General features: G+C 38.1%; 1 protein-coding gene across 2 annotated transcripts in view; it reads left to right on the top strand.

Moving 5' to 3' along the window:
* The window catches only part of PPP3CA (protein phosphatase 3 catalytic subunit alpha), a 316,051-nt gene that overhangs the window by 136,686 nt on the left and 153,446 nt on the right, over positions 1-25,919 (top strand). For both annotated transcript variants that reach the window (XM_080796591.1, XM_080796592.1), the window contains exon 2: positions 13,151-13,351. In XM_080796591.1, the coding sequence (XP_080652717.1) occupies positions 13,151-13,351 (201 nt within the window). The remainder of the gene's footprint in view (positions 1-13,150; positions 13,352-25,919) is intronic.

Here is a 25,919-nt window from a genome sequence, read left to right as displayed (position 1 = left end):
TGAGCCACCCAGGCATCTGCTTCCTTCTGGATTTTCTGAATAAAATTTTCTGTCCTCTAGCTTACTTCAAGAATATGGTATATAATACATAAAATATACAAAGTATGTGTTAATTGATTGTTTATTTTATTGGTAAGTCAATAGTGGGCTATTAGCATAGCAGTCATACTTATATGCAGATTTTGGGGAGTCAGAAGTTAGGTGCAGATTTTCAAATGCACGGGGTGTTAATGCCCCTAATCTTCATTTTGTTCAAGGATCAACAGTATACCATTATGAATATCATAGATACACCCTGATCTATCTAGGGCTGTTGTAAAATATGGAACTGAACACATCCTTAGTATTGCCAGGCCATCATTCTTTTGTATTTATATGGTGAAAATGTCTCCATTCCTTTCCTATGCAATAACAGGCACAGATTTTGTGGTGAGTGATCCATCTTGGATTACCTCTGGGTGTGTGCTTGCACTGTGATTGGTGAGGATGGTGGGAACTCAAGTTTTGGAGAAGTGGAGCATTATCAAGAGCCTTATAAAAAATACATACGACTCTACTGTTAAGAGTAAAACATACAGTTATACTATTTGATTTGTGGTGTGTATGTGTGTATATGTTTGTGTGTGTGTGTGTGTGTGTGTATGTAATTACTTTTCACAGGAAGTGTCCTATATCTTACATTTGTATTTATCTGCTAGTAGTTCCACTTCTAAACATAATTATTTTGGGGATGGTAATTTAAGCCAAGGAATGATTTTAAATGATGTGGTAATAAAAAATATTATATTTCTCGTCTGCCAATTGTGAATTCTGCACCCGTAACTGTAAGAAAAGCAGTCCCAGTGCTGGCTAAATGGCTTACCGTGATATTTACTTGGATAGTGAAAAATTTGTGGAAGTGAAGCTTTTTGGATGTTTTGGGGAACCATAACCCAAAGTCATATGTCATGGGAGTTATGTTGTTCTGTTTGCCATTCTATGTGAGCTTAGAATGAGTTAGATAAACTAGATTTTAGCTATTCTTGATGGCTGCATTTCACAATGTATCTTTCATTTGTGTCTTGTAGTAAGATTGGGGTTCACTCTGACTGTTAGTGATAGTCATCAAGCAAGTAGTTAAAAGAGGGGAGGAGAGGACTCTCCTCCTGAACTACTTCTTTTTTTTTTTTTTTTTTTAAAGATTTTATTTATTTATTTGACAGACAGAGATCACAAGCAGGCAGAGAGGCAGGCAGAGGTAGAGGGGAGGAAGCAGGCTCCCCGCTGAGCAGGGAGCCTGATGCGGGGCTCGATCCCAGGATGCTGGGATCATGACCCGAGCTGAAGGCAGAGGCTTTAACCCACTGAGCCACCCAGGTGCCCCTCCTCCTGAACTACTTCTGACATATAGGGATGCTGAGAAAGTGTTAGTCATAAATCTCAGATATCACAAAGCTGAAAATGAAAAAAAAAAAAAGTTTTTTATTTTACTGATGCATACTTCAATAAATAGATACTACTAGCATTTTTTAACTAGAAAAAATGTTCTTTTTTTTTTTTTTTTTTTTTAAAGATTTTATTTATTTATTTGACAGAGATCACAAGTAGGCAGAGATGCAGGCAGAGAGAGAGGAGGAAGCAGACTCCCTGCTGAGCAGAGAGCCCGATGTGGGACTCGATCCCAGGACCCTGAGATCATGACCCGAGCTGAAGGCAGCGGCTTAACCCACTGAGCCACCCAGGCGCCCCGAAAAAATGTTCTTTTTAAAGTAAATGTTTGAACTGCCTTCTGAAGTTTCATGGGATAGAGCTCTATGAGTGTAAAAACACTGAAGCCCTGTTGTACCCAGGTGATACTATTTTTATTGTTATATTGAGTCAATTTTACATCCCAAATAGCTACAAATTTATCTATAATCCTGTATTCGCCTATGGGATTAAAGATATTTAGCACTTCAGACTTTTTGTAGTGAATTTTGCCCCTCCCTTTTTGGTTTTCTATCTGTTGCTCACTTTTGACCCTATCAGTTTCATCTTGGAGTGAGGCCTCTAGCTCCACTCCACCATCTGGCATCCATGGTCTCTTTCCTGTAATGAGTACTTTGAAAGAGACATTTACTAAATGAACGTTTCAGTTTCTGAGTTATTTTGGTTATTGACTACCTTTACACAAGTACGTACTTTTAGATCTGAACAAGGCCATTTTTTTTTCTATTCTCTCTTCTTTTTTTTTTTTTTAAGATTTTATTTATTTATTTGACAAAGAGAGATCACGAGTAGGCAGAGAGGCAGGCAGAGAGAGAGGGGGAAGCAGGCTCCCCACTGAGCAGAGAGCCTGATGTGGGGCTCAATCCCAGGACCCTGAGATCATAACCTGAGCTGAAGGCAGAGGCTTAACCCACTGAGCAATCCAGGCACCCCTCTATTCTCTCTTCTTAAACTAATTCTATTACCACAAAATTTCCCCAAATTCTAAGAAAGCAAGGAGAAAAAAAATCCATTCATTTTTTTCATTCTTTCAGAAATGCATTGATTGAATATCTGTCAATGCCAAGGCACTTGTCTTGCTGAGGCAAATTATGCTCAGAGAGTGAGATTCTCTTTGCCAATAATGTAGTTAACACAGGCTCACTGCGGGAATTATAGTTTATAATGGTTATATTTCACAAGCCAGTAGCATATGGGGTAATGTCTCTTAATAAGCCAATAAAGAAATAACATACTCCAGACCAATGATGGATTAATTACACTATTGTTCCAGGTTAAAGGGAGATAAAGGAAATAAAATCCAAATTTAGTTGACGCATAACTGTCCAGGAGTCGGTTCTCAGAAGAGCTGGCTTAACTAACCAGGAGCTGACGTCCAGCTGCCAGGGTAAAGCACAAGTCCCTTGTTGCTGGCACATGGTGCTAAGGGAATGAAGGTGCTGCTGTTAGTGGGCAAGATGCTTTCCTTCACAAGGCTCCTGAAGGGTTTTCACGATTCCTCCAAAGAGTCGTCTTGCCATGGCAGGAGCTAATGACCAAGGTCTTTGTATACCTGCTGCGGAAGCCAACGCTGCCTAAGGTCTGTGGAGAGCTATTGAGATCAGCAATGGGTACCCTTACCCACACCAACGACTCTTGGCAGGTCCTCAAAATTCTTGGAATTTAACATTTAAATGTACATTACATCATAGTGACTCTTCCCTAGGCTCTTATTGATTAGCCCCCAGAGACATCCATCAACGGATGAGCTACTGAGTGTTTATTGACAACAACAGATGTTGGTGACAACATTCTAACACAGTTTTCTCAATGTAAACAAATGCACCCTTCATTCAAAACAACTTCACTTAAGACATAGACAAGTGGATTTGAAATCTTTTTTTTTTTTTTTTTTTAAAGATTTTATTTATTTATTTGACAGGCAGAAATCACAAGTAGGCAGAGAGGCAGGCAGAGAGAGAGAGGAGGAAGCAGGCTCCCTGCTGAGCAGAGAGCCCGATGCGGGGCTCGATCCCAGGACCCTGGGATCATGACCTGAACCGAAGGCAGAGGCTTTAACCCACTGAGCCATCCAGGTGCCCCTGGATTTGAAATCTTAACAACCAATACACAACAGTATGGGACTAGACTTTGAATGCAACTTCATTGTTAAACTTTCTGTTTAATTAAGCTGATTTTTTTTGAGTTATTGATGACTGATGGACTTATTTAAAGAGATTTGGCGTTACATGTTAATTTCAAATTGACATTATAATTAATCCTTTTCCTTAATTACTTGAGAATTTCTTCTTTGTACACGATATATAAGAGTGGAGTATCTCCTGTAAGTGTGGCTCCTTATTAAGGAAGGGAATGCAGTCTATTGGAGCTTTATTATGAAATTAACCATTTTCCATTTGATAGATTAAGAAATGGATGTTTGATTTAAAATAAAATTGACATATATATTTTAAAGATAAATGAAAATGAAGTTTCAGAGGATCTAATTGTAGGTGGTAGTCACTAAAACATTCCAATTTTTAAATCAAGGTATGTGAGGATTATGATTTGGGGAGCACACAGTTGAGGTGCTAAGACCTGGAACCTCCTGTATTATTCTTCAGACTGGGTATTTCTTAGAAATGGTGAACCAGAGAAAGTGGAGAGTAGGTCTGGTCTTCGAACTGAAGCAAACAGTATAATTTGCCATAAACATTACTGAAGCATAGAGAGGCCCAGAAGACCTGATATTTCACTATTGAGCCCACAGGGAGTAGGAAGCAGAGAGCCAGGTCAGGGGGGATTAAATGCAAACCTGGGATTTTAGCTCCCTGCCCCTGGCTCCCTGGAGGGTGTCTCTGAGGCATAATATTGATCTTTGCTTCACGGTGGCACACAGATATAAGGCTGTATGTCAGATTTATTTTTTTTTAAACCAATCACCCTTTATATGCAAAAAGTGGTAACATGGTAATATCCTTAAATTGCCATTTAGATTTACATTATTTGATATTTGGGACACAAATTTGCCATATCATCAAGACCTTTCAAAGAAGAGAAAGCCTATTCATTTAAAAAAAGTTATTCTGATGCCTGTAGGTGTTTTAAACACAGGGATGGGGACCGTGGGTAGGCATGTGGGCATAGAAAATGTGTGGGTATCTCGAGCTGAATGATGAATTTGAAAGGAAAGAATTGTGTGTGGGCATAGATTGATTTTTCATATCAACTTCCAAGTTTAATTGAAGGCTTAGAGAGTTTGCTATTTTTAAGACAGAGATTTCTGAAGTTTACATTTATTAAAGATTTTCTAATCAAATAATTCAGCTCCAGTATAGGTAAGGTCCTTTCTTGTATTTCATGTCTTAGGCCATTGACTTGAGGATTTCTGAATGGTAAAGTATATCTTGGGTTAAATGAAGTTTTATAATCCCTAGATACTTCTCATTTCTCAGGGAAAATTATCGTGTTCAAAGGGACCTGCTCACTTGGGAAATAAATTCAGATTGTCTTAAAGTATCTTGTTTGTTTCTTGATTTTAATCTCCTCCTGTGACATATTTCTCTCGAAAAAAAGAAAATGTTCAGGGCAAAAACCAAACAAACAAAATAAATAAAAAGCCCTCTGCTTAAATATATTTCAGTGAGTAGAATTTTATTCATTACTCTAAGTTTGCTATTCTAGAGATTACTGTAAATGCCATTTGCTAAAAATATTGCTGTAGTCACTTCATCTAGTACTGAGGTCAAATACATATAGTTGGGGTGCCTATGGGTATGACTAAGTATGACTGCTTATATATTTTTTTAATTAAAAAATTATAAAGTACACTCTTACAAAATGATACATCTTTAATTATATATTTTAAAATTTTTAAGTATTTAATTTACTTAATATTTAAATTAAAATATTTAATATTTAATTAAAATTCTTCATTTAATCTGAACATTCAATATCATATGTTAAAAATCAATAAATATAATTTTGCTTTCATCGTGTATACATATAAAATAATTTGTGATTGGCATGGCCACCATGGTAAGCACTGGACTTGTACATATAACTTTTTAATTTTAACAACAAAAAATCAGATTTTATTTAAGCTTTTCAGTAATGCCAAAATGTTTTGAAACTCTTAAAATATAACTTTTGTCGAATCATTTTTCATATTGAATCATTATTACATAATTTTTTATGTAAGCCAACTGCAACTTTTCTAGTAATTAATAAACTCACCAAAATATCGAAACTTCAAAACAGTTCCGTGATAGAACAACCCAGTCCTACATGTAGATGGGGTCATGGACTATCACCCTGTCCTTGAGTCCTTAGACTTAAGAATGTAGAGTAGCCAGAGAATACGAACAGCTCTACCTAGAAAGGATAAGGAGTAGCTGTGTACCAATAAGCCTATTTAAATGAAAAGTATTTTGAAATTCGGATAATAAAGGAAGCTCTGATTATGCTGGTAGGTGCTCATTTTCACTAATTAAGTATTAAATCCCTTGTAGCTATAACAATGATTCTTTTAATTAATTAGTGTCTGATTTTTAATAAAGAATTGCTTGTAGCACATTTCAGATTTAGGTTCAAATGTGTATAAGAAAAATTCTGTAAGCCAGAGGAGAAAAGATGCCCAGTTTTAATGAATGCTTCAAGTATCATACTGTCCTTTTATTAACAGTTTGGGGAAGTTACATAAAATGCCATTGTGCTATATTTGCATGTAAACATTCAGGAAAACCAAATGAGGTATTCAGTTTGCTAGTGAAATGATCAGTGCACATACCATGTCTGAAACTGAATATATTTTAAGGCTCAGGATCTGAGGGGCAATATTCAGAGGAGGCAGGAAAGGAGGTCTTTGCTCTAAGGATGGAGGAGCTCATCAAAACTGTAGGAAAAAAAAACCACACGAGTAAATTAATAAATTGGGGTTTTATTTATAGATTTACTGTGAAGTTTTTTTTTTTGTTTTTTTTTTTTTTTTTAGTTTCAGTGGGACCGGATGTTTCTGTTTACAAGATTAATATTCAACCACACTTGAGATGAGCAAGCATATTTTAATATGACAGACATTAATGTCTGTAATGAAAGCCAGCGACTTTCAAACAAACAAGTGATGAATGTCCGCAGGAGTGGTGTAAGGCGGGCCTTAGTGAATAAGTTCCTATGGTGTTTCTTAGAGGCTAGCTGTGGTTAATTTTTAAGCTGCCCCTCCTAGACAACATGGTTTGTATATCTTTGCATATAGACATGATGTGCATGGATTAACATGTATCCTCATACTGACAGAATATTTTTAAACCCAGAAGGGTATAAGTCAAACCTACTGGCTCAGTATTAGAACCCAAGCAAAATTTAGTGAAAAGTCGCCAGGATTTCCTTTCACATATGTCTTCACTGTTTATTCAGAAGCAGGATCAGATTTCAGGGTAATTTTATATACTTACAAAGGAGTTACTTTTGTGTACTTTAACTGGCATTTTGTGTCTTAAAATTAGCATATTCCGTTTTTCATTCCTTACCTCAAAAGCAGAACCTCATCTTCTGGAGTCACCTAAAAAAATGAGATATTTATTCTATTCTTCAGATGGAAGAAAGCTCTGTTTGTATCGGAGAGTTTATAGGAAACCAGACATAGCCTTAAAATAGATTAAGACACTTTTTTTTTCTTGCTTACTCATTACATCATCTCTCATTTTCTTTAAATTTTGTTCTTCAGTTTTGTGGCTTAATGCTTTTCCAGGTATCTCAAGCAAAAACCAATAGATTTAACCATGATACCTTATCACCTGGTAATCTCTTCAGAGTCTGGCTCTGCCAATATTTGTTTTCTCTTGCCCGCGTCTTCGTGGTGCTTCTTACTGCCTGACATTGAATACAGTGCATAGTAGGTGCTTACTAGGTGCTTGATGATTGATTGGTTGGTTGGTTGATACGGTTTGATAAGAATGGTAGTTGTGACATACACAAATGTCCACCAGGGAAAAATGGAGGGCCAGGGTATGGAGGTCACCCAGAATGTGTTTAAGTTGTGTTTGACGTGTGATATACTTAAACTGTTTTCTTAACATGTGCCAACATAAGTATCTTAGTGCAGACAGTACTGTGAAATATGGAACAAGAGCTGTTTCTGGACACATTCTGATGACAGAGAGGGAAGGAATACACATGTCTGGACTTGCAAAGACTTCACATCTGCTATGTTTGATTGACATTGTGGAGCATGTTTGGGGGTGGGAATCAAACTGCTTAGGGTTTTATATGTCTTTGCTTATGGTATAGATCCGTGACTATCAGTCTGGACTTCCCATCAGCTTACCCTGGGTTTCTTTAAAACCATGCCTAGATAAATTAAATTAGAATTTCCAGAGGCTGCCCCTCAACATCATTTATTTTTAAAAGGGATTCCAATGTGCAATCAGTTTGAGATAGTTTGAAGTATTGTAGGAGCTAAATTTGAAAAAGAAGAACGATTACAGAATATGATTTCCACTCCCCTTATTTCTCAGTTCCTGGTTGAGAAGGCTGCATCATAGTCCATAATAATGTAGAACAAACGATTTATGCAATTTTAAATGTTCTAGTATCCATATTAAAAAATAAGGAGGGAGAAGAGAAATTCATTTTAATAAATCATATTTAGCCCAATATAACCTAAATCTTATTTCAACATGTAGTGAACATAAAAATATTAATGAGATATTTTGCATTTCTTGTTTTTTCTTGTATCAAGTGTTCTAAATCCAGTGCACATCGTAGGCTTGCAGCCCATCTCAGTTTAGGCTGAGCCCATCAACACCAGCCACTTTTTAAGCATTCAGTAGCCAGTATGTTGCTACTCAATTGGACAGAGCAGACTTGGAAAAGTGCTGGAATCCAAACCAGGAGACCTAAAGTTTAGCATTGGTTTTGCCAATGACTAATCCTGTGACCCTGGACAATTCACTTATCCTCTCTCTGGACTTTGGTTTCCTCTTATTTAATGTGAGGGGGTCAGGAGTCAGTCTAAACTAAGAGAGTTCTAATTGCCCCAACAGTCATCGCAGGGAAGAAGAGAGGCTGAAAGTGAGCTGCGTTAAATTCTTTATCCTTTGGATATACTTCAGGTGTCTTTTTTTTTTTTTTTTTTTGAGTAAAAAGAAATGAAGGGAAACAAAGGTTTGAAAAAAAAATCTCTAGTCTAAATGTCTTTTTCACCCGTGATTCTTTCTTGTCAGCATTTATGAGACCGTTCCTGGAAGAGGTCAGGCAGCAGTTATGCTGCTCTTTTTCCAGTGAAGGTATCACCATGACAGGGACTCTAGGCTGTTTCCCATCGAATAGTAGAAGTCCCTTTTTTTTTTTTTAAGATTTTTTTTTTTATTTGACAGAGAGAGAGAGAGAGACAGTAAGAGAGGGAATACAAGCAGAGGAAGCCAGAGAGAGAGAAGCAGGCTTCCTGTCGAGCAGGGAGGCTGATGTGGGGCTCCATCTCAGGATGCTGGGATCATGACCTGAGCCGAAGGCAGATGCTTAACCACTGAGCCACCCAGGCGCCCCTAGGAGTCCCTTTAATTGTGGCTAATGTGGCTCAGATTTGAGGAACAGAAATCTCACATACCTAGATCTCCCCCAGAGTGAGAGCAGATCGCTTCCGATTACCAGGACACATCATGATCATCTAAAACTGATGCAACCCAAATCACAGGAGGAGACCCCTGACTCTTTCAGAGTTGGGGTCCCCCTTGTCAGCCAGAACCTAGGGCTAGAATTATGCTGGCGTCCAGCTTTTCTGACTTGGAATGTGTTTCTCTCTGATGAATGAATAGTTGACAACAACTTTAGTAATTGTTCTATGAATGCCAATATGGGCTACATGTGATTTTGGTTCCTTGACTAGTAACCTTTCTCTGAATCAGGTAGATGAACTCTCTGGTAGCATCAACAAATAGGAAATAAAGATACAAGATCACGTTCTGTTCACTGGAAATCAGTAGCTGCCAGATTTCCACGGCCATTGACACAGGAACTCGCTCCTGGTCCAGTATATTGTTTGCTTTTAAAACTGTGATTTATGATAGGAGTCCGTTGAGGATGTATATCTCCCAAATTTTATCTACTTTGCTATCATATTTGAGGAAAAAGAGTGACATTGAGTGGTAGTTGTGAAGTGGAGAAAGCTGAGAGGGTTTCTATCTACTTTTAGGATACTTCTGAGGAGACTATTAGAACACCGTATTCCATACTTAGTAGGCAATTATAAAAAAATTGGTTGAGAAGAGGCAGCCAAGTATCAACAGTTATTTCTAAATTTTATTAGATGCACAGACTCAGCTCCTTCAGTCCTGGCCTGCTCATGTAGCAATGAAGGCAACTTATAATACTCAAAACAATGGAGGGGAGGGAAAATCCAATTTTATTATATCAAATGTAGCCATTTTTACAGTTAATGAAAGACATGTTTTCTATGCACATTGGAGTCTTTGGTCTAAGTAGTTTTTGCTCGGTATTTGGCACATGTCTGAGTGTAGGACGCCAGGTGAACAGAGAAAGCAAATAAATGTGACCTTTGTAAGGCTGGTATTTTCTTTATGAAGCCAGCGGGTGCACAGATACACAAATATTAGCCCACTCGTGTTTTTTGTCCCAGAAAACTCCTCTCTGGCTTCCAGCATCTCTGCATTCCAACTTCGGCATCATCGCTGTGCATCTTGGTTCCCTGGGGGCCTTGCCATCTGTTTAACCGGTAAAGGGCCCCATCTCATCAGTGTCCTTATCATCCAGCTGGAAACCGAGCCCTCTGGTTGGCCTTTTTCCTCTCTTTCCTGCTCCTGTTTATTTGGAACCAGCTCCTCTATGTCAGAGCAGGTGGCTTCACCTTAGCCAGTTAGCCAGGATTAGCAATTACTGGAAGGTAAAAGATCGGCGTCGAAGAGGGAGCATCTGTTACTGCAGTGAACTTGGCATTGGAGAGAGCCTAGGGACTTGGACAAAGTCTAATTCATGAAGGTGATGCCTCTCAGGGTGCTCTTCTTTTGCCTCTCACCTTCTTCAATGCTTCAGTTCTTTCAGGTTTAACCCTTTCATCTTTCTTAAGTGTAATAAGGCCAGCTAGTCCATGGGTGTCCCACAGCCTTCATATGCCTGGCAGTAAACCAGTCCCCTATCCTTTTGTGCTCCTAGGATTCTTGTACAGTTGTGCACAGTCACTTCAACCTTCATAGTTGCCCAACTCTTACCTTAGGAAATCACTGAAAAGAGAAAAAAAAAAATTGGCTCTTTGCCTTACCCCAAGTGCCCTTTTGAAGTTTCTTTCTTTCTAACCCCTGTCCTATGTGTGGGGGGATTTTGAGGAGTTACCAGGTAAGATATTTTCAAATTTCAAACCATACGTAAAGACCCACATTAAAAAAAAAAAAATCAGAAATGTGGCCGTGGAAATGTGGAATGTGGCCATGTTTTCTTCATAGGCATTTCCGTTGGGTAGGAAAAAGCAGGGAAGACAAAGAAACAAAACAAGCAAATTTACCCCCAAATGCCTGAAGTCTAATGACCTAAATTCCTCATTTTTTAAAAAAGATTTTATTTATTTATTTGGCAGACAGAGATCACAAGTAGGCAGAGAGGCAGGAAGAGAGAGAGGAGGAAGCAGGCTCCCTGCTGAGCAGAGACCTGACCTGAGCCGAAGGCAGAGGCTTAACCCACTGAGCCACCCAGGCGCCCCTAAATTCCTCATTTTTTTCTCCTCTTTGTTTAATTCTTCTCGCCTTAGCTCTTATTGTACACTATGGTTCGGCATTATGCATTTTGTGTTTTAATTTACATCATTGTTTTGTATTCTAGATCTGTGCTACCCTGAGCTGCCCCAAATAATTTTGAAAACAAATGTGGTCTTCATGAGAAATGCCTCCCAGTATTTGTTAGAATTGCAATTCTAAAAAGCGATTCCCTCCTGACTTTACGATTACTAAGCACTGTCCTAAGTCCTTTTTGAGAAGCAGCGTAGTGTCCTAGTTGACACAGCTATTCTAGCATCAAACTGCTGTAGTTTATACTCGTTGGGTCGACATAGAAATTGCTAGGCGATTGTCCTGGGCAAAGTGCTTAATATTTTTAAGCCTCAGGTTTCTCCCCCACAGTAATGCTGTGAGGACTAAGAACACTGATATGTAAACACACGTGCATACGTCTTACTCATCTCGCAGCTTTCCTGTTGTGTCTGACTTTATTACCCGAACGAAACCTGGCATAAAGGAAACATTCTATAAATGTTAGCTCTGGATGTTTCTACATACTTGAGTTATTATAACAATGCTCCGAGAGATGTAATCCCCAATCTACAGGTGAGGCAACTGAAGCCAAAGGAGATGATTTCCCTTGCCCAAGGTCATAAAACTGGTGGGTGTACAAAGCCAAGGCTTGCACCCAGGTTCATCTGACCACAAAAGCCTCATGCTTCTCCACTGAGTGTACTTCTGCCGCTTCATTTTGGCTGCATAGTTAACTAGATATGCTTGGATTATTAAGAGAATCAAGTTGCATCCATTAGTATAGGTTTACATCCTGATTTTTCTTTTCTTTTAAGTACTTGTAATTTCTCTTGGATAGCAAATCTCTGCTACTAGAGTGCACACAATTTTTTGCTATTGCTCTACCGTAAATCTTGCTCCTGTGAGAGACGATTTCAGGAAGTTAGGGGGCTAGGTTTATTCCTGAATATCAAATGTTCTTTCTAAGAGAGGAACCATCATATGGAGATGTTCTTATGCATATGGCATAATGCACATGGCAGCTGAAAGGTTCATGAAACTGTGTTTATGGTCCTTCTAGATATTTCTAAGAGATCTGAGTTGTTTTCCAGTAATGACTCCTCATGTAAAATAGACAATGACTCACCCTCACAGAAGGGGTTTATTGGCCATTTATCAGAAATTTAACCTTTGTGATACCATCTCTAACCATGGGCCTTTGGATGTCTTGGTACATTGTAGAGGTTTAGTGAATATCCTCAGCTGAATGAGTGAGTCAGTGTATTTGCAGATGTAAAGAGTGACAGTAGTTATCAGAGAGCTTCTTACTGTCAAGAGATGGGGGTGTGGGTGAAGAAAGAATGTTGGTTCCAGGTCTGAGCAGTCAGTTGTGTTTGTTATTATAGCATGTCCCTAAATACCTGTGTCTCCTCCCAGACACCGTATTGTCCTTCACTGTTCCAGACGATCCTTTGTTATACGTGCACACGAATCCCGACTTCCTGTATGTTCAGTGCATTTTTTGCCTTCTTGCTCTTAGATTTCTGCTCTCTCCTTAAACAGTGAATCAGTGAGTTTACTCAGAGGTGTGACTCTCTTTGGAGGGCCATATCTGGTCTGGGAGACCTTTTCCCAGTGGAGACTCATCTCCTCCTGTGTTAGTTATGGTTGGATGTATAGAAACTATTGTCTTTTGTAGAATTGATTATTGCCTAACAGAAACATCTCCCTCTCTTTTTATGAACTTAATCAGGATCTTCTAGATGCAATGTAAATTTTCTTTCAGCAGTCAAATCTAGAATCAAAGATAGAAAGCAGTCTTTCATTCTTGACAACCCTTGATTTTATTTTAATGTGGGAACTTTTAAAATACTCCAATAGGTGTTAGTGACAGAGGGAGATATTTGGCAGTTATTATTGAATTTTTATTGGGTTTGGCTAATGGAATAATTTGACTTTTTCTTTTTCAGCTGTCCCATTTCCTCCAAGTCACCGGCTTACAGCAAAAGAAGTGTTTGATAACGATGGGAAACCTCGTGTGGATATCTTAAAGGCACATCTCATGAAGGAAGGCAGGCTGGAAGAGAGCGTTGCATTGAGAATAATAACAGAGGGGGCTTCAATTCTCCGACAGGAAAAAAATTTGCTGGATATTGATGCACCAGTCACGGGTAAGTCCTGAGGATGGAGACTGCCCACTTGTAGCCACACTTTGTTCTTAGCATCAAATCAAAAAATCCTAGATACCAATGAGTCTTCCAATACCTTTTTCATCTTACTCTTTAACTGTCAAGTTTTTATATGAAAGAGTAATGCTATGATACATATATAACTATTTTTTTATTTCATGTATTGCATATCTGTAAGATGGTGATGCTCTAAAAAGTGTTGTACAGTTCAGAGGTGATGAAGATATTCTGAAGTAATACTTTACTTTGGAGCTGATTTTGTTTGTTGGTGGAAACACTATCTGACACAGAGGACACAAAACATTTGTTGGGAAAGATTGGACAAGGTACACCAAGACATCCACAGTGGTTGAGAAAGTGACGCAGTTAAAGCCCTTGTTCTCAAAATGTTGTCCCCAGACTAGCATTATCATTTCATCCCTCTGAAACTATTAAAATGTAAATTCTTAGGCCCTGCCCCAAATGACTGAATCATATTCTCTGGGCTGAGGCCATTTCTGTTTCATCAAGTTCTCTAGGAGATTCCAGTACACATTCAAGTTTGAGAACCACTGAAGTTTAGGAAGAGGCCAAATTTCATGCCTTCTTATACTATTTTGTGTCTAGAAAATGTCTTCACTTTGAGTTTTTTTGCTCTGTTACTTCTTAGGGGCAGATACATATTTTTGTATAATTATAGCCTTTCTTACTCCATCAAAATTAAATATTGCCCAAAACAATGTTGTATGGTGTAGTGGGTCAAATATTAGAGACTTTTGATCTATCCTTTGTGGAGTTTGTAAACTTGTAAGTTTTTTTTCCTTTTTTTTGGAGAGGCTAAAAATTATTTGTTTTCTCCTTAATTATTATCATTCTGGCAAAGAAAAAAAAATAGACACAAGATTTTGTCCTTTTCATAATAAAGGGGGGATATTTTAAAATATTTCACATATACTACTGATTGTTTCTTCCAAATCTTTATTACTTACATAATGATTGGCCTTCAAAGGTATATTTGAGTATTATTGTTAAGAGAAAAATAAGCTCTCTAGAATACCAGACCAGACCTTCCTTGGTCAAAATGTTCTTAATGGTTCTTATTCCAAAGAAATGGACAATCTTGAGGTTTTATTTTTGGTTGGTAATACAATTTTTCTTGTTTGCAATTCAAAAAATATAATGAATGTGTTTGGGGCCAGGCAGCAGGAGAAATTAGCTCTGATGGTGTTAACTCAGTTTTGGCCAGTGTTGAGTAAATCAAGCCATGGATTCACTCTGTGTATATCACTGTGAACCCCATTTTCCATGTGTTCAAATGGAGTCTTGCTTTATTATCTCCAACTCCTACACACTGTGAAAACAAGACAAAACCAATGTGAACATGCTTTACTTTCTTAGATACTAAAATGCTAAATTTGTTTGGTATCCAGATATAAGTGTAGAAGCCACCAGCAAAAAATAAATCAAAAAACCAGACCAAACCAAACAAACAAAACTACAGTGAGAATTGGCTATAAATTCCACTTATAAATTAATGATAAAATATTAGATAAATGCCATCTTTATCATTAAGTTTGTTTTTGTTAAGAATGAATGGCTTGATATTTTGAGTTTATTTTTTATTTCACATGATAATGTGTGACTTGCAATGAAGAATTCATGTTAAGTTCACTAATGAGCCCAGTAGGTGGTAATGGAGGTGATAATTATCACTTAATAAAACATGTAAAATAGATATTTAGGGCAATGTATTTTCTGGGATACAGTCAGCTTTTCTTTTTGATTAGGCCCTGTGCTGAAAGAACACATAGAGAAGATTCTGGAAGAGTCAGATTTAGGATGTTTTATCCCAGAAACCTTCTGGAGTCCATGGACTAATTGCCCCCATGTTCAGTACAGATCACACTTGGTTCTTTCTAGTGAGATACCAGCAGGAAGTTTGGCAGAGTTTGGAGTATAGCTATGAAGAGACTTTAGAAATCAGGACTCAGTCATGTATAACATTCCCAGGGGAAGCTAAAACCCAAAGCTTTTTAGATAGTGACAGAAGCAGCTACAGAGACATCACAGAATATGTAGCACTAGTGGAATATAATCCAAGCAGGAAAAACTTTTCTCTAGAGGAATGTTCATATTTGATAACAGAAGCAGAATCCCAAGGAACCTCTTGTAGATTCCATTGTAGTGATCTCTTTTCCTCTTTTCTGGGAACATAAGGATGTGGAATCATAGTGAAAATGGGAATAGAGAAAAAGAGAATAGAAAAAAAATATTTTAACATTTGGGTAAAAGGGAAAAGGAGAAAACCTTTTGCATGTAATTCACCATAAAGCTAGATTTATAGCTTCATATCCCAGCCCATGAGTTTCTGAGCAAAAGCTGAAACCTGCAAAAATGCAAAATGAAATCAGGATACGTTGATCAGACAATATTACAATACCTTTTATTTCTAGATACTTCTCATAAGAATCTGAGCTAGCAGTGTAATGTGCATTTTTAAATGTTTTGTTGTTGTTGTTGTTTGTTTGTTTGTTTTGAGAGAGAGAGAGAGAGAGTTGGGCAGAGAGCAAGGGAGAGGGAGAGAGAATCCCAAGCAGATCCCCTGAGTGTGGAGCCTGACAGGATGGGTTGAGCCAAAATCAAGAGTCAGATGGTTAACTGACTCAGCCACTCAGGCTCCCCATGTATTTTTAAATTGAGAATGTTTGTTGCTTAGATGACTAAATCAGTAAGGTTGTCCTTTTTTTACTGATACTAGGCTATGCAATACGAGTCATGGTTGACACTTAAACTTCTTCAGGATAGCGTCTTCTTTATGTGGTTCAGAACTCCACACTTAGAAAAGATGGAAAACTCGGTGCAGAGGAGAAGGAAGAAGAGAAGAAGAAGGAAGTAGAAGAGGAAGGGGAGGAGGAAAATAATGTAGAGATATTATTTTATATAATATACAAATGCTATATATGCAATGAGCATGAGAGGTATAATATACAAATGAGAACCTGTGATAAAGGTTAAGAGGAAAGAAGCAAGGACTTTTAATGTGTTGGAAAAGCCTGAAGCCTGACAACTTGGTGATATTCAAGTGGTACTAGAAATAATGTCTCACCTGCATATGTGAAATTCCTGAAAATGGTGAGGTGAGTGAGTCCTGGTAGAAACTGGTAACTTCTTTTGTGGAATTCACCTTTAGTGGACTAGATCTGTAACCTCTCAAAATGAAACAAACGATAAGTATTTTGTAGTTCTACACAAAAGCCCTCCCCCACTTTCCCTCCAGTCCTCCCCACTCCGAGTTTTTATTCATAAAACTGTTTCGCTCACAAATGTTTAGAAAAAAGTCTAATATCTGTGCCGTGGTTTGCCCCCATTTTGAGAAAAACCTAGAAATTAGTATTCTAGTTATTTGAAATCTGGGCATCTCATTTCTTGAGCAGGTCTTTCATGTTTAAATGAACCAAGTTGCCCAAATCACCTTCCCCCACTTGAAGTGTTTATAAGGTAGTGAAAGGTTTATAGTTATTTCAGATTTTCTTTACCCTTAAAATTCTGTACATTTTATTTGGGGGTTAGAAGAACGGGAAAGCTGCCTAATCCCAACCTGGTTTTGGATGTGTCCCTCTGGAGGAGATAAAGCACTATGTACCTTGCCCTCCAGGGGGTTAGATTCAGATCAACCAGTAACCTCCTCATGGGAGTAGAGGTGACCATTAGCCGGGGGTCCGCAATCAAGACAAGGAAGGTATGAGGCATGTTTTGCTTTTTTCTCTAAACTAACTTGCCTCATTAGAATGGTAGCTGTTTCAGAGATTTAATTTGAAGAATGTGTTTCTGTGTTGGAGGCATTTTCCTTCTCTGATTCTTTTAGGGAAATTCCTAAAATTTCCTTCTCCGATTCTTTTAGGAAAATTCAGTTGAATTTATCTTTGTTTACTTGGAACGTACAAATGGGATAGGTCGCCAGATGTCAGTGTGGCCACTTAATATGGACTGAATGTTCATGCCCTTGCACCTCAATATTCAGATGCTGATGCACTAATCCCCAATATGATGGCATTTGGAGGTGGGCCTTAGGGAAGTAATTAGGGTTAAATGAGGTCATGGGGTTGGAGCCCCCATGATGGGATTATTGCAGGTCTGAGAAGAGGAAGAGATGAGCTCTCTCTCTCTTTCTCTCCTCCACCTGACGATACAGTAAGATGGTCCCTATAAACCAGAATAGGGTCCCCCTCAAACACTAAATACATGCCAGCACCTTGATCTTGGACTTTCCTGCCTCCAGAACTGTGAGAAATGGGGTACCTTTGTTGTTAAAGGTACCCCATCTCCAGTGTTCTCTTGAAGTGGCCTGGACCAAGATACAATTCATTTGGGAATTCAATTTAATGAATATTTATTGAACATTTATCTTTACAGGTGGTGTGGGTTATACAGAGATGAATCAGATATCATCTCTGCTCTCAGGTGCTCAGAACAGGATAAGGAAAACTGGTATTTTTGGCCAGAGATATCAAACTATGGATTATACAAAATATGATCTAGATTTATTCAAGCAAATTAAGAAGTACCAAACTGGATATAGCTGATTTAAATCCAAAAAGTTTTCCTATCTTTCAAATGGCTAAGGTTTCCCTGCCTGACACTGCCCACTGATTGTTACGTTCTGTCTTTGCGTAAAAGAAACTGTTAAATAGCCGAGATCCTAACTATCTTGATTAGGGATTGAGAACCCCTTTAGAAGGTCAGGAACTGTGGAGGATATGTACAGGAGGTCTAGTCCTTGACCAGAATACTCAAGGTCTGGTCAGGGAGTCAGACACGAAAACAGATAATTACTATATAATTTGTTAAGAAGTGTAATGAAGATGCCCACGAACTTAGTGTGGAAACTCAGAAAAAGGAATGCAGGGAAGTCAAAGTTTCGACAGATTTCATGGTATTTGAACTGGATCACATCTGAGAAGTAAAATTTTACTCTGTGAAGGATATTTTGAGCAGAGACAATGGCATATCAAAGGTACCGGTGTTTTGTGTTTTTTGTGTTTTGTTTTGTTTTTTTTGGTAAAATGCTAAGACTTGGTTTTGGAGGTTTGCTGTGGGAAGCCAGGGTCTCAGAAGGGGTGAGGGTGGGGGGAGACTGAGGTTGGAAGGTCCGGGCTGGGAATGAGCCCCTGGCAGGCAGTGCTGAGACATTCCGATACTCTTCTCTATGCACTGGAGAGTCTAGGGGTCTTTGAGCAGGGACTTACATAATCATATTTGTGACTAGAATCACATCCGGGAGGAGGTGAGTGGAATGGAGTGGGAAGGAACTCTGGGGAGAGGCTTTGCTTGGGAACCTATCATATTCTCTCAGAGAAGCCAAGACGATGCCTTTGGCAGGGTAGGGGATTTGGATATGATTTTGATTACAGGTCTTTTAAAAAATGATAATTAATACTAATCTTAAAACATCTGATAGTTTGTACTTGAAAGTCAGTGTCCACAAAGACTACTTGAATAAGTTAGGTGGTTTATGCAAGGATCTAATTTCCTACATTTCTCCTTGAAGTTTTCATACTTTCCTGTTTTCCCTTCGACTGAGCAGAGAACATTGCCCTCATTTGTAAAGCAAAGCAGACCAGAAGCTTAGGTTTTGAATCCAGTGATTTAGAACTCATTTGCTGCTCTTTGGGCGGAGGGGATAGGCCTGTGGTAAGCTGGGCAAACTGCTAATCTCTCCAGTTCGTCTGTTTCCTGTAGGGGGGGATTTGTCCCTGGGGCAGCAAAGGATTCCCTCAGTGGCTGTGTCTGCCATTTAGCATGTCAGGCAGTTGCCAGGAGAACCCTCTGGCTTTGTTCCTGGATGTGAGAGTGGACCAGTGGCCAAGTTTAAGGTCATGGCATTCCTTCCCTTACAGCAGCTGACGTCAATTAGGAGAATTCCCCATGCCTTTACTCTGGGGAGAGTTAAGTGGGGATAAGAATCCAGTGTCTTTTGAGACCTAAAAGATCAGTGTTTACTCTCCTCCTACTGTCATTTGTCACTATCAAAGCCTAACGCGGCCTTAGTTTATATGGGGATAAAATATTACTTCTGGGGCATTTTGCCCACTTAGATTTCAGTGGCCAAATCTCGAGGGCCTTCCCTTCAGCCAGAGGCCTGTTTTGGTACCCAGCCCACTGCTGGCAGTCAGCACATTTTAGCCCGGGCCTGTGGCCGGAGCGCATCATTTTGAAGTCCTTATTCTCCTTAGTTTTGACCCTTGATTAAAAAAAAGAAAAAAGAAAAAAGATAATGTTGATAAAAGGTCACTGCTTGTGAGCCAGAGTCCTTTCCCATGACGTGTTTACCTCACTGGTTTGGCAAGGCTGGTTTTAGGAAAACCATCTTAAGCAGAGAGAAGGGAGTTTCAGCAGTATGAGTCCGTGTTTCTCAAAACTGAGCACAGATCAGAATCACCTGAAGGACTTTTTTAAAACACAGGTCGCCAAGCTGCACCTCCAGAGTTTCTGATTTAATAGGTCTGGAGGTGGGCCTGAGAATTTGAATTTCTAAGAGCTTCCCAGGTACAGATGATACCCTTGATCTGGGACCACACTGTGGGAACCACTGGTTTAAGTGACTGGTCTGAGGTCTCGGGCTAGTAAGCCATAAACCTTGTTTTGAGCAGGCATCCATTCAGGTACCTCCTGCTTCGTTATCACACTGAATGACATGCAGTATTCTGCCTCTGTATAAGATTTTTAAAAATCAGGCATTTTCAGTTCCTTTCACAAAATTTTTTCTTGCTTATTACTGAAAAAAAAAAGCTAAGAATGCTATTAAAGTTCTCAAGAAATAGAAATAAATAAATTATTTTGGTTGTTGATCATGATTGGTTATATTTTAAATAAAAATGTGTTGCTGTAATGCAAGGGGGGGGAGACAAAACAATAGTGCTTAGTGTATTTGGCGTACAGAGTTTATCTGTACAGTTTTTCTCAGTGAAAAGAACTCTCACAAGCTCTCTGAGAGTGGACTGTATAGAAAACTGTGGCTGGGACAGTTAATAAAGGGGAGAAAAAGGGAAGACTGAGATCAAAAGCATCTTTATGTGAATTGTTTGGTAATGAATGGAGTATTATATTAAGAATAGCTGAGCCATAGTCCTCCAGCACTCGTGTGTAACGAACGAGTCAGTAATAATCTGTTGACCTCAGTAAACATGTAACACCATCCAAAGGAAACATTTGACAGTCATTACACTTACATCATAATTACCACGAACAGATATTTTGCTTTAAGATGCAGCATACCCTGTCCTTTTCAGTTTGCCATAAATCGGTACTTTTCACAAATAGTGTTTAAGCACCACTGGTAAGGTGATGCCTGGAGCTGTTTTCTTTTTTCCTTCCTTTTTTTTAAACATTTTATTTATTTGTCAGAGAGAGAGAGAGAGAGAGAGCACAAGCATTGGGAGCAGCAGGCAGAGGGAGAGGGAGAAGCAGGCTCCCCACTGGGCAGAGAGCCTGATCTGGGGCTCAATCCCAGGACCCTGGCATCATGACCAGAGCCAAAGGCAGATGCTTAACAACTGAGCCACCCAGACATCCTATCTGTAGTTGTTTTGATAGGAAGATAAAAATCCCTAAAATTATTATCCTTAAAACCTGAAAGTTATCCCTTGGAGTAGTAATATTCTGATTGCTTTGGAGAAAGTTGAAATGTATTAATATATTGTAATCAGTATTACTAGGGCTTGAAGAGAAGTAGTGTTTCAAAGAGAAGTAGTGTTTCAGGTAATACCGGAATTCTTCCAGATGAGGAAAGAACATTTTTCCTGGGTACCTGCAGGGAAAAATATAGATGCTCTTCCTTTTGTCTAGGCGGATTATATCCATGTTTCCAGTCTCATCTCATGTTACATTTTCTCACTCAAGTGTCCCTAATAATTTCAAACACTATTGATTTTATTTTCTTGTGGGCCAGTAATGTTTATAGGTATTAATGGACATTCCCAAATGCTGGTCACAGACTGGTTCTGGTTTATGACAGACTTTTTGTTGGTCCAGAGTGCAGTTATCTTTTTCAACTTAGTAAGAATGCTTTTTTTTTGTATATGAAGCTATGGTGATGGTAGATGGTAATTTTTTTATTGCTTTTTTGGTGAATGAGTTAATGAGTTATTTTGTTGTAAGGCTAATATTTAATTTCTTATTTTACATTATTGTTATAAACACTGTACTTTCTAACTTGTGTTTTCACCCAGCCCTATGAAGGAAGCACTATTATCAGCTCCATTTTACAAATGAAGAAACTGAAGCTCCGTGGGGTATCATATCTAAGTTTACCCTTCTAGAAGGTGCCAGAACTGGTATTAAAGCCCAGACAGTTCAACTGCATCTATTCCCATTTTATTTGGATGATACAGGTCCCTGGGATTATTAATTCTGGGAGTAGTCATATAGTATGGCATTTAACAATATTGTACTGATTTTTTTCATTGTTTCATGCTGTTATCCTATTAAATGTTAACATCTGAGGATGTAGATTTTGTGTTATTTGGTTTTTTGGATGTTCCTCTATTTCAAAATACATTTAATGTAAATGCACTGCTGATTTGCACCTAGTAAATTTTGAAAATAATAGAAGCATACAGGCACCTCCAAAACAGAGTTCATATCCGTGTATGTGTGTGGATATGTCTGTTTCCGTGTGTGTCAGTGTAATCATTTAAATGACTGTTATCTTTTTATTCTGTTCTTTTCTCCTCCATAGCTATTTGTCTATTTGTGTCTTAAGTGGAATATTTTGGACATACAAGATACTGGAGAAATAAAATAGATGAACTTGTCAGAAGTAGTTTCTTATAGAAAAATCTGTGGTTTAATTAGTGGATCAGTAAGGGGAAAATAGTATTAAGTTTTGAGGCAGCTTTAACTTTAGCTTTAGCACTATTTATAATGACTATCTTGGCATATAAAATGTATTATTTAAAATATTAAATGCTTTCATACATATACTCTTGCCAGTGTTAAGATACATTCCCTGAGAAAAGGCCGGTAGGCAGTTCTGTCCTGGCTTGGTTTTTGTCTGCGGGTCCAGCTCTCCACCAGCATCACTGCATGAGCACTGTCTCTTGAAGTAACGTGAAAGTCCATGGAGAGCTTTGAGACATGAGTCCATCTGTTGGAGAGGTAAAAAAAACACACAAAAAAAATACAGAAAAAACCCACAAAAAAATCCCAAGAGCTATCAAAAGTTCAGTGTTCATTTTTTAATATTAAATACTGATATATATATGTATAATATATGTATTATATATATACAAATTATATATATAAAAATACAAGAGTAAATTGCAAACTGATAACAAGTCTCTTTTAAGTTGCCTTTATCATATAAAATGTGGTTTGTAGAAATAGGATTTTATGGATTATATGAAAAGAGATAAAACCAACAAACCAATCCCACATCTAGAGGGTAATCAAATCCTTTTCAGAGATTTTTACGAAACAACATCATATTTTAATATTCTGAACAAAATTTAAATTCCTGCTATCATTTGGTCACTGTTTGACTTCAGTTTGGTGTATAATATGCTTCCCTGTAATTAATTTCTGTTCACAGTTGATCTTGTGGTCCGTGTATTAGCCAGTTTTAGACATAGAGGCAGTGTTTCATTCTGTTCCTTAAGATGTTTAGAGTTTGGACACCAAGGCTTTTGAACCTCAACTTCATGAGAGTCTTATAGGCAAAAAGAAACTTGACCTCTTTTTCTCTTTCTTTAAGCTTTTCTTAATTTTTTTTTTTCTTCTAATGCTGTCTTCTGAATTGTCTTGTTTCTTATTTACAACGAACAAAGCCCGGTGAAAGAGTAAAATGAGGATTCATGGGAAGGACAACTGTAAGTAAAATTTAAGGAAAGATAAAATTATTAACCAGACTTTCTTTTTCTGTTAAGACTCCATTTGTAGTTTTTGTTTGTTTGTTTGTTTGTTTTAATAATAATCGATGTCAAGATCACTGCTTGATTTACAGTGCCTTTCTTTCCGGATTCATATTCTTTGTTATATTCACGACAGTATTATTGTTGTGTCCTTTGGATTTTGTGATTAAAGTCCGATGTTTTGCTCTTAAGAAATTGATGTGGAATTCATGAATTTGATTCCACTTCAGAGACGCTGCTGTTGACATTATCTCCGCCCATGCTCTCTGATTTGAGATGCCATCTGGTGGTATGCATTCGATACATCGAGCTGTGCTTTTCACTGCCATCCGGAGTCTTTATCCTTCATTGCTTATGAAGGTGGATATTTGTTGAAATGACTTGCAAAGACGTCTGTTTTCATTTCAAACAAAGGATCTTTTGTACCTTACTTTCTGTTTTCTCAAAGTAATATGCCTCTGTGCCTTGGTCTTTATTAACCTAATCTGATTCTTTCTTAAAACAACATTGAAAGTCAGGCTCCAATGTTAGGAACGCAGAGCTCACAGAATTGAGCTCACAGAAATTTGTAGATATTCAGTATCTCCTTTAAGATCCTAATTACATATGCTTTTCATTTTATTTTCAAGTGGTATATCTGATTGGGTATTTGGGTATCATGTGACGAATAGGAGATTACCAGATAATTCTAAACATGAAACAGATTATTCGTTTAAAATTCTCTCCCTCATGTTTTAAACATTAAAGGCCAATTCCTTCAAAGGTGGACCTTAGCTTAATCTTAATGACTGCTTTCTTCGCCTTCTTCAAGAGATAAGCTGGTGATACTTATTAAATATATATCAAAGCTAGGTGAAAATTTGGAAAGTTAATTATCTGCATTATTGATGTGAAATATCCATCCCACTTGAGAACCTGACTTGAGGAAATGTAAAAAAAAAATGAGATTTTTGTTTTGTTTTGTTTTGTTTTTTGGGCTGTTTCATATGAGTTGTGGCTCCTTAGCTTAGCTTATTGGGGGCATGGCGGCAGTGAGGCAATTTATAGAATCTTTTTCCTCTGTGGGCTGTTCTCAGATTATACTCAAACTTCTGGTTCAGCCAGTTTATCTGGGGGAGAAAAAAATAAAAAGAAAGAGAAAAGAAAAGAAAAAAAGGATGGAATGAGAAGAGGTGAGAAAAGGAAGTGTGATTTAATCTCTGCTGTGCCGATCACCAGAGGTACCTCAAAGGACAGTGCCATTGACTAATGACCATGTGACAATAACTTCACTTTCACCCTATGTGGTATCGGGGTTAAAAATTATGTATCTTGGGGCACCTGGGTGGCTCAGTCATTAAGCGTCTACCTTCGGCTCAGGTCATGATCCCAGGATCCTGGGATGGAGCCCTGCATCAAGCTCCCTGCTCATTGGGAAGCCTGCTTCTCCCTCTTCCCACTCCCCTTGCTTGCGTTCCCTCTCTGTGAAATAAATACATAAAGTCTTTAAAAAAAATTATGGATCTCTAGATTTGCATTCTGGATCTGCAGCTTTCTAGCTTTGTACCACTGGGCAGCTTGTTTCACCTCTGGAAACCCCAGCTTCCTGATCTTTGAAGAGATGGGGTGTTAGTCTCATGCCTGTTGCTTCCAACAACGTGAAATGCTGCAGCCACAGCTAAGTACCCAGTAAACAGTAGCTGGGTTGTTATTATTGCTACATCCATTCTTGTCATGGCAGTTATTGTTGTTGTGCAGCTAATATTCCAGCCATCGGTTCTCTTCCAGTGTTGGGTGATTGGAAGCCCAGAGAGCTTCTGACTGCTCATCTAGATTTTATAGCAGACATCATGCTTCTCCTTTCATGGAATAGGTCAATACTGAGAAAGCTGTGGAATGCAGGAGGGAGCAGACAGATCCTCCTGCTGATGGCTTCCCACCGCTCATCCTTTCTAAATTGCAAATGAGTTTCAATTTTAATTAAGGAAAAATACATTTTGCATCTGTGAACATTTTTTGTCCACAGTCAGGACCTTAAGTAGAAGGAAGGAATAATGTGGTACCTGGCAGGCTCAGTCAGAAAAGCATGGGACTCTGTCTCGAGGTTGTGATTTCAAGCCCCACACTGGGGGTAGAGATTACTATAAATAAATAAATAAATAAATAAATAAATATAATAAACTTTATTTTTTAAAAAAAGAGGGAATGAAAAAAATTAAAAAAAAACAACAACCCTGTGAAATATGAGGTATTAAGATGTCTTTTGAAATTGGAAGTAATTCAAATATGGGAGGGTGGGTCTTGCTCAGGCATCCCGTCAGGTGGTAATTTTCCATATTTGACAGCTGAATATCATTCTGACACAACCACATTTTCATTTCAAATTTGATTGATTGACTTTTTAAATAACAGTTCATGGAACTACCAACAAAGTGTACATTATCTAGATTTTACATTTCCTATGTAATATGCAACTGTAGATTGCTCTCTGACATTTAAATCAGATAAATGTGACTGGGATTTCCAGTGGTTTTTTTTGTTTTTGTTTTTTCATGTTTTTTTGTTCTCTTCCACTGGCCACCCTAGGGCCAAAAATCAATGATAAATGGTATTTGTCTTATGTGTAAGTCAATGTATGCTACACAAAAGACAAATACCATACATTGACGTATTAAGATGATTCA

Source organism: Martes martes, assembly GCF_963455335.1.
Source record: "Martes martes genome assembly, chromosome: 2".
Taxonomy (NCBI): Eukaryota; Metazoa; Chordata; class Mammalia; order Carnivora; family Mustelidae; genus Martes; species Martes martes.
Note: the sequence above shows the minus strand (reverse complement) of the source record. Positions and strands in the feature narration are given on the sequence as shown.